Source organism: Mus caroli, chromosome 15, assembly GCF_900094665.2.
Source record: "Mus caroli chromosome 15, CAROLI_EIJ_v1.1, whole genome shotgun sequence".
Taxonomy (NCBI): Eukaryota; Metazoa; Chordata; class Mammalia; order Rodentia; family Muridae; genus Mus; species Mus caroli.
Window position 1 is genome coordinate 32,938,050 of NC_034584.1, and position 9,060 is coordinate 32,947,109.

Here is a 9,060-nt window from a genome sequence, read left to right on the forward strand (position 1 = left end):
AAAAAAAAAAAAAAAAAAAGTCAATTCTCAGACTAAGAAAAAAAAAAAGGTGTTGGGCATAAGTTGTCAAACTCCAGAATACCAAAGTCTGCTGACTGAATATTCTTCCAATAATTTTGTTCTTTAAAGGTGAAATCAACTCACCACAAAGACAGTACATGCCACATATACATATGGACTGTATAAAATCTTGCTTGGGGTCCTGGTGCCCAGGTTCAGCAAGTATATGATCTCCTAATGACCTCAGTTTGTCCCCTGGAGCCCACAGCAGAAGTGGAGAACAGACTCCTGTGAACCTCCACACACATCCTGTGGCACTCACTCCTAGACACACACATCATCATCATTTAAAATTATTTTTTGGTGAACCAGGTAAGATGGTTCACTGGGTAAAGATCCTTGCCTGACAAGATAAGTATGATTCCCAGAACCCAAACTGTAAGAGCAGGTTGTCCTCTGACCACCACTGTGCTGTGTGGCACACTCACATACACACATATTTTTAAATGGCTTTTAAAATGTTAAATAAAGCTGGTTTGTATATATTACACAAAATCTGTAATTAGCAAATAAATTTCTAGCAATGAAAAACATTGCACTTCTGGGACAGGGGTGTGTGCTAAGGCTGAGGTGCCTATAGTCCAACCAAACCAAGTGGGAAAAGGTCCAGGCGTCGGTACCCCCCTCCCCATCAAGCATGTTTAAAGTGTAGCTCACAGTCCATCTCTGGTTTCATTTTGTAAATCCCTTCACCTCATTGTGAGAATGACCTACCAACTTCTCACTTCTCAGGCAGTCTCCAAGGTGGTAGCAGGGCACTTCCAAATTTCCCTTTAGCCCTTGGGCTTTAACAAGAACTTCAACAGGAACTAACACAAATTCACTGGGGGGCTGGGGAATGGCCCTGTAGGTAAAGTACTACCTGTGCACCACGGGGGTCCAAATTCCATTTCCAGAAGCAACATTTAAATAAAAATGGACTCTTCTGCCACAAACCAACTACCTCAGGCCATGCACTCTACAGCCAAGCTTCGCGTAACAGGTCTCCCACCTTACCTAAGGCACTTCCCTAGTTTTGTTTATCTACCACCTTAACAATCATATTTTAAGTGAAAGTCACTTGTTTTTTCCCTTACTTCATAAAACACTCGTGCCAGGGGCCTAAAAAGATGGTGCAGCAGTTAACAACACTTGCTGCTTTTGCTGAGGTTGTGGGTCCATTTCATCACCCGTATCCAGCAGCTCACAATATTTAATCTCCAATCCGGGGATCTGACACCCTATTCTGACCTCCTCCTACACCAGCTGTACACATGGTACTGATGGATACATACAGGCACTCATGTATACACATAAAATAAAAACAAAATTAAGAACTCAGCCCAAGTGTTGTTGCACACATCCATAATCCCAGCAACCAGGAGGCTAAGGCAAGAAGATTGTGAATTCAAAACCTGCCTGGGCAACAGAAACAGACTGTCTGTCTACATATCTAGATAGATATACACAGATACACACACACAAAGTGTGCACTCCGACAACAAAGTCACAAACAAGTACCTAAATATTCTTAATACAGTACATGGGCTTTAGGAAAAGCTGAGACTCGGAAAATAACAGATTTTTAGAAAGATCCTGTGTGTAAATTTCTCAAACACCTGAAGTTTAAAAACAAAAAAACACTAAGCCGGGCAGTGGTGGCGCACGCCTTTGATCCCAGCACTTGGGAGGCAGAGGCTGGTGGATTTCTGTGTTCGAGGCCAGCCTGGTCTATAGAGTGAGTTCCAGGGCTGCCAGGATTACAGAGAAACCCTGTCTCAAAAAACAAAAACAAACAAACAAAAAAAAAAAACAAAACTAAAAAGTGATTCAAAAGGTCCAACACACACAGGAGATAAAGGACAGTTAGTAAAGTATCTGTCTAGAAGCAGGAAGCCCTGGATTCTATTCCCCAAGTAAACTGGGTGTGGTGGCTCAGGCCTGTAATCACAGCACTGGGGAGGTAGAGGCAGTAGGGTAAGAAGTGCAAGGTCATCATCAGACAGATACAAAGTGAATTCTAGGCCAGCCAGGATTCTGCCTACATAAGTAAATAATAAATAGAAGATTGGTAGCACAAAGACTAAGATCATGGCATGCACTCTCAATTGAATACACTAAAATTCTTGGTACATAAAGTTAGGACTACCACAAAAAGCAAGCCCTACTTCTCTGGTGCAAATTTCTAAGTTACAAGCAAATGATTCAAACATGACCAACACACTTCTCTAAATGGCAGTAGAGCTTTCCTCCCTACTAACCTGATTCTAAGATTTACACCGCCCCCCCCCAAGCCTTCTGTTGAAGTTGTAAACATCTCTAATGAAAGTAAGTCAGAGTAAGGATCCTATAACAAAATGTTTAAATTAAAAGATTGTTAACTATAAGACAACTCCAAGTAGTTGATCTTTTCAACACGCATTTTGAGTTTTACAAACATGTATTTAAACAATAGGCTACAGTAAAGATTAGACAAATCCCCACCCCAAGCCAGAAACTAGACTGCCAGCCCAGGATCTAAAAGCTGCCAGCCCAGACCGAGGTAGAGGTAACACTGACACATTAGAGGCCAAGCTAGGTCTCTTCCTCTCTCCGGGAAGAGCATGACAAACTGGGCGTCACGCAACGTAAGTCACCCGGTCACTTAGCAAAAATTACACCTTGAATCTAAACTTGATGGCCTTCCACACGCAAAAGAAATATGGGCCAGCAGCGATGTATGCGGGGAGAAGGAAGCTTAAAACGATCCACTTTCCGACCTGTAAACATTTGGCCCATCATTAGATGTGAGTCCTAGATCTCAAGACACGCTTTAATGGAGGCCTCCCTCAACCTCCGAGTCTGTTTTGCAACAGTACAGGGACTTTTTTCCTGCTTTATCTTAGATCCCAGTGAGCATGTGGTCCTGCAACTCAATTCAATATCCTAAAGTGGTAAGGCACAGTGGCAGAGCGAAGGGGGAAAATCCAAATCAAAACAGCCTTATGAGATTTTTCAAATATTTTAAATCGAAATTCCTCCTCTGCCCGTAACAAACCCAACCCAGAAATTCACAGCGCGTTAAGAAAAGCAGCACTGCGAACTGCAAACCGAAGAATTTTCCTTTGACACTCCACTCACGGTTTTCAGCTGTCAAATTACAACTCCAGAAAACACTATCATTAGAATAAAAAAGGAAACAAAAAGGCTCTCACCGCAGGGGCCCGGGAGCAGTTTGGCAGTACCATTGCGAAGGAAGGAGAGCAAAGGGAATCCAATCCACTTCCCCAACCCCCGCCTGACTTCATTCCCCTCCCGAGGCAGTCAACCTCACTGCAGGGGCTCAAATCTAATAATAATAACAATAATCATGGCGCTCCCTCCCTCCTCCCCCTCCCAACCCGAGGTCTGCCGGGAATCTCTCCACCACCCCCCCACCCCCGCCTCCCCGGGGAAACCCAGCCCCCGGGACACGACTCGCGGGAGCCCCCGAACCCGCCGCTCCTCTTCCCTCTCTTTTCCACCTCCACCATCCCCCATCCGCATTGTCTGTCTCAATTCAACTTTGACTAATATGGATTCCTCGGGCCTGGGCCGGGAGCCCCCGGCTCCGCCGAGTTCAACGAGGCTCCTCGCGGGAGGGGGAGGGGGCAGCGCGCCGGGCCGTCTACACCGCAGCCGCGTCCACACCGCGCCGGCCCCCGCCCCGCGGCCCGAGGCTCCCAAGTTTGGCCCACACCGGGCCTACAGGGGGCGGTAGGGCCCCCGGCGCGGCCGTGGGGGAGGGGAAAAAGGAGGGAGGTGCCCCTCCCCCGCCCCATTACCTGTCATTGAGCTGGTCCTCGGTGCCCGGCAGCGGGTGGACCACGAAATGGATGGACGTCATGGTACCGCCTGCGCGCCCCGCTCCCGGGAACGAGCCGCTCCCGCTGTCGTCCGGCCCCCCGATCCCCTTCCCGTCCCCGGATCCCACGGCCGCCGCCACCGCCTCCTCCTCCCGGTCCCCAAACGGAGGGCCGCGAGCGCGCAGGGACCGCCGCCTCCCCGCCGAGCGTGTGTCCGCGGCCCGGCGGCCCGGCGCGGCGGGCGGGAGGGCGGATCAACGCGCCGCCCGCTCGGCCGGCCACGGCGCGCACGGACGAGGGCGGCCCGGAGCGCGGCGAGCGGCGGGCTGCGGGTGGAGGGGTGCCGGGGCGGACGCGGCGGACACGGGGAGCGGGGAGGGACAGCAGCCCGCAGCGCGCGTCACTGGCGACGAACCGCCGCCGCCAGCGCCGCCGCCGCCATCTTCACTTCTGCCCCAGTTTCTCCGTCTCGCAGCCTGGGCGCCGATCGGCGGGGGAGGGGCGGAGGGCGGGGCCGCAGGGGCGGGGCTCTGCGCGCGGGGCGGGGCTCCGGGAAACGGGCGGCCGGGCCCCAGCGATTGGGCCGCTTAACGTTGTCGGGCCACGGTGCTGTAAGGTGCTCGCCTATTGGCGCGCTGGGCCGCGAGCCCGGCCCCCCGGGGCGGGGCGGCGTGTTCCAGAGAGCACGTGCTCGGGAAGCCGGGCGAAAGGGCACGCGCGCCGGGGTTCTTTTCCTCCCGGATCCTTAGTGGTTGTGCATATGCGAATGGCTTGTTGTTGTTTTTCGTCCTCCAGCCGCATTTATACTTAAGAGAACTGTACCCTGAGGAACCAGAGATGCTCGGCTTCCTACGGCAGGCAGTTACGTAAGAGCCTTATCAAAACCTGATAGTAGGATCCTGGAAGTGACTGTGTAGCAGCTTTCATCAGCACTACCGTCGTGCAACGTGGAAATTTCCACTTATCTTTAGTTATTCGTGTGGTTTTTATATGGGGGTGGTTGTGTGTGTGTGTATACTTTAATGAAAGATGATATGCATCTATTGTAGGAAGAATTCTTGTGATCTGGGGTATCAGAACTACAACTTATGAAATTCTTCCTCCTCCGCGTACCCTCACTCCCGAACCGGTACAGTTTCCCTCTTAAAGTTTTCTGTGATCCTTTCGAAATACCGAATTCCGCCGAAAACATGAAGCCTCTTCTCCAGTCAGTAACAGTCGTTCGTTAAACCGGGTATACAACATTAATGATTGCAGTTTTCTTCTCTTCTTTAGTTTAGGAAGTTCTTTTGAGAATACATGAAAAACTAGATATCAAGATTTACTGGGTACACCATGAGACAGATAAGGAATAATTTTTAGTTGGCCATCAGCTCCAGTTTTCACCTAGATAAACTACAAAGTGTTCAAGGCTGGTCAATGATGCACACCTTTGTTCCAGCACTCAGAAGACACAGGCAGACAGACATCTTAAGTTGTGGGCCAGCCTGATCTAAAAGTTCCAGGCCAGTTAGAAATACACAGTAAGACCCTGTGTCAGTCAATTAATAGTGAGTTAAGCCACTGAAAGTGCTGCATCCCATCACTACCAACCATCCTGTAATTGCTACTTTGATTTTTTTTTTTCCCCCTCAAGTCCGTGTGATGGACACTGCTGGTTCTAGAGTCAGACAAAGTAGAATTTCGGTCCTGATTCTGCTACTTAACCAAGTGGCCTTAATTATTTACCCAGTTACAGCATTTCGTTATACACTGGGTCTAAGTACTGTATGTCAAGCAAAAAGATGTGTCAGGCACACAGCTGTCCATACACATAATGAAAGATTTTTAACATGTTGTGTGCACTGCTTTATACTGCCAATGGCTCCAAGTACAGTACACCTCACTCAAGGCAAAGGATGTCCTGGATAGCCCTGCAGTGGTGATCCACACCTTTAATCCCAGTGCTCCAGGGAGGTAGGCAGAGGTCTTTCTGTCCCAAGCCAGCCTGGTCTACACAGTGAGTTCAGGAAAGCTAGGAATACACACAGAGAAACCCTGTCTAGGAGAGGTGGAAAAAAGTCCTTGTTGCATAAGGATTCCAGAGCCCAAACACCTTAGTGCTGAGACTCAGACAAAAAGCAATTGTGACTCTGAGTCCATTCACAATATAATAGCTCCCATCTAGTAGTTAATAATTTAGAAGTGTGTAAAACCAATCCAAAAAGATAGGCGTGATAAACGCAACAAGAGTGCTGTTAAAAGAGCCAAGAGAACTAAGAAAAGTCATAGGCAGAGAGAGCCTCAAGGATGCTCTGAGCATGTCGGCTTCAGATGCTCTTGGCCAGGGCTCACACCCGGCCCCTCTGTTTTGCCGTGTTTTTTTCTTCCAAACCTCCCTTCTCCACCTTTCTTTCCATTATGTGTCCAGCCTCATTTATCCACTCCTAGTTTTTTGTACCTAAAATTCAGTCTCTCTCCTCACTCAAAGCATGTAATAGTAATCATATATTACATGAAGAAATAAGATTGGGGGATGGCAGTGTGGTGGTTTGAATAAAAATGCCCCACCCCAGCCAGGCAGTGGTGGCACACACTTTAATCTCAGCACTTGGGAGGCAGAGGCAGTTGAATTTCTGAGTTTGAGGCCAGCCTGGTCTACAGAGTGAGTTGAAGGACAGCCAGAGCTGTCCAGAAAAACCCCTTTTCGAAAAATAAAAAATAAAAATAAAATTAAAAAAAAGAATGCCCCACCCCATAAGCTCGGATATTTGGATGCTTAGTTACCAGGGAGTGGAACTCTTTGAAAGGAAGTACGCTGTTAGGGTTGGGCTTTGTGCTTTCAAAAGCCCTTGCCAGGCTCCTTCTTTATCCTCTTCCTCTTTTTCCTCTTCCTCCTCTTCTCCTCCTCTTCCTACCTCCTTCTCCTTTGCCTGAACTCACCTCTGCTCTTCCTCTTCCTCCCCACCCTCATGAGTCTGAAGATCAGAATTGTGAACTCTTAGCGACTTCTACAGCACCATGTCTGTATTTGTGCTTCCGTGTTCTCTGCCATGATGATAATGGTCTAAACCTCTGAAACTGTAAGCAATCTTCTGACCAAATGCTGTCTTTTATAAGAGTGGCCTTGGTCATGGTGTCTCTTCACTGAAGTAGAACAGAGACAAAGACAGAAGTTGGTACCAGGAATGGGGTATTGCCTGACCATGCTGCTTGTTGGTAGAATGTGGACTTTGGAACTTCGGACTAGAAAAATGGTTGAATGTTTTAACAGGGCATAATGAGCCACTCTAGTAGCAACATGAAAGGCAGTGCTGAGGATAACTTGAACTGTGGGGGGAAAAAAAGCAAAAACAAAAAAAAACAAGCCGGGCCGTGGTGGCGCATGCCTTTAATCCCAGCACTCAGGCGGCAGAGGCAGGCGGATTTCTGAGTTCGAGGCCAGCCTGGTCTAGAGTGAGTTCCAGGACAGCCAGGGCTACACAGAGAAACCCTGTCTCGAAAAAACAAAAAAAAAAAAACAAAAAACAAAAACAAAAACAAAAACTTGAACTGTGGGGGCCCAGATCAAGAAGTTCAAGAAGTTTTAGAGAGGAATACTATTAGCATGGGGCCTATAGATCATAATTGTGATATTTTGGTGAAGGATGTGGCTATGTTATGCTCTGGTCCTAAAAATCTTCCTGAAGCTAAATTGAAGAGTTTTGGACTAATGAAGTTGGCAGAGAGATTTCAAGACTGCCTAGTATTGGCTGTGCTGTTACCGCTCTTATGAATGTATGTAATGATAAAGAAAAGGCTGAACAAGGGGAAATAACAAAATGTGCAGTTTGAGGGGAAAAAGGAGAACCAGGGAAGTGCAATAGAGCCTAAGGCCAGGGCTTAAGGGGATAAAAGGGTTTAAAGGAAAGCTTGATGCTAAATGGAATGAAGGAATAATGGCCTCATACCCCACCCAAGTAAGATTCCAACTTGTAAAAAGGAATTAAAGAGAACCTTAAGCAGTAAAGGAAACCATCAACAACAGAGAAGCTAATACAAATGTAACTTGGGCCAAGTTCCAGCCCCATCAAGCAGCAGAACTTGGCAGCCTTGTCCATGTGGTTGTGATTTAGAGTCAAGAATACAAGAAAAGGGTTGTGGAATCTCCCTCTGTGGCTAAGGAAAGCCACTGAGGCCAGGTGAGTGACTCGGGTATCCCTACTAGAGTCCCAGAGGCCATTTCAAAGAGTTTCACTCCCTGGTGACTAAGCATCCAAATATACAAGCATATGGGAGCCATTTTTACTCAAACCACACCACTGCCATTGCATGAAAGTATGAAGGTGTAACCTGGATTGTGTTAAAGACCCCAAGAGATTGGAGATCCCAGTATCTTGAGATACCTGTCAAGGAAAGTTGCAGACAGGGTGTAGAACCAGTCCAGGGAGGGGAGGGGAGGAATGTGTTGCAGTCAACAAAGCTAAAAGAAACTAGAGACCTACAGAGCACTTTTGACATAAGACATGGAGATGGAGAATCTGGAGTTTGCCCAGCTGGTTTTCTGGCTTACTCCGGTCCAGTATTTCCTCACCATGCTCCCGTTCTTTGCTTTTGAATAGTACTATATATTCTGTGACATTGTATGTTGGAATTAGGTGATCTGCTTTTAGATTAGATCTTACAGGGGATTACAGTTAAGAGTTTACCATGAGTATTAAAAGAGACTTTGAGCTTTTAAACAGTGTTAAAACTGTGACAACCTATGGGGACTTATGAAGTTGCACTGAATGGATATTTGCATTATGAGATGGCTACAAGTCTGTGAGGGCCAGAGAATGGAACATGGTGGCTTGAATGAGAAGATTCCCCTACAAGCTCATATAGTTGAATGCTTAGTCACAGAAATAGAACAGTGACAAGACAGGCAGTAAGCAGTGTTCCAATAAAGCCCTTTGAAAAGTATAGTGTACTACCATACCAGCCTGGATAGGAAGTTGAGGCCCGTGCACCTGTAATTCCAGCTACTTGGGAAGGTGAGGCAGAACACTCTTTTTTTTTTTTTTTTTTTTTTGGTTTTTCGAGACAGGGTTTCTCTGTGTAGCCCTGGCTGTCCTGGCACTCACTTTGTAGACCAGGCTGGCCTCGAACTCAGAAATCCGCCTGCCTCTGCCTCCCGAGTGCTGGGATTAAAGGCGTGCGCCACCACGCCCGGCTGAGGCAGAACACTCTTAAACTC

At 47.6% G+C, this 9,060-nt stretch overlaps 1 protein-coding gene across 3 annotated transcripts in view; it reads right to left on the reverse strand.

Moving 5' to 3' along the window:
- The window catches only part of Ubr5 (ubiquitin protein ligase E3 component n-recognin 5), a 115,504-nt gene extending 111,164 nt beyond the window's left edge, over positions 1-4,340 (reverse strand). For 2 of the 3 annotated variants that reach the window (XM_021183495.1, XM_021183493.1), the window contains exon 1: positions 3,843-4,340. In XM_021183495.1, the coding sequence (XP_021039154.1) occupies positions 3,843-3,904 (62 nt within the window). In that variant the 5' untranslated portion in view covers positions 3,905-4,340. The remainder of the gene's footprint in view (positions 1-3,842) is intronic. The other variant, XM_021183494.2, reaches the window with a different exon arrangement.
- Positions 4,341-9,060: the final 4,720 nt, after the last annotated feature.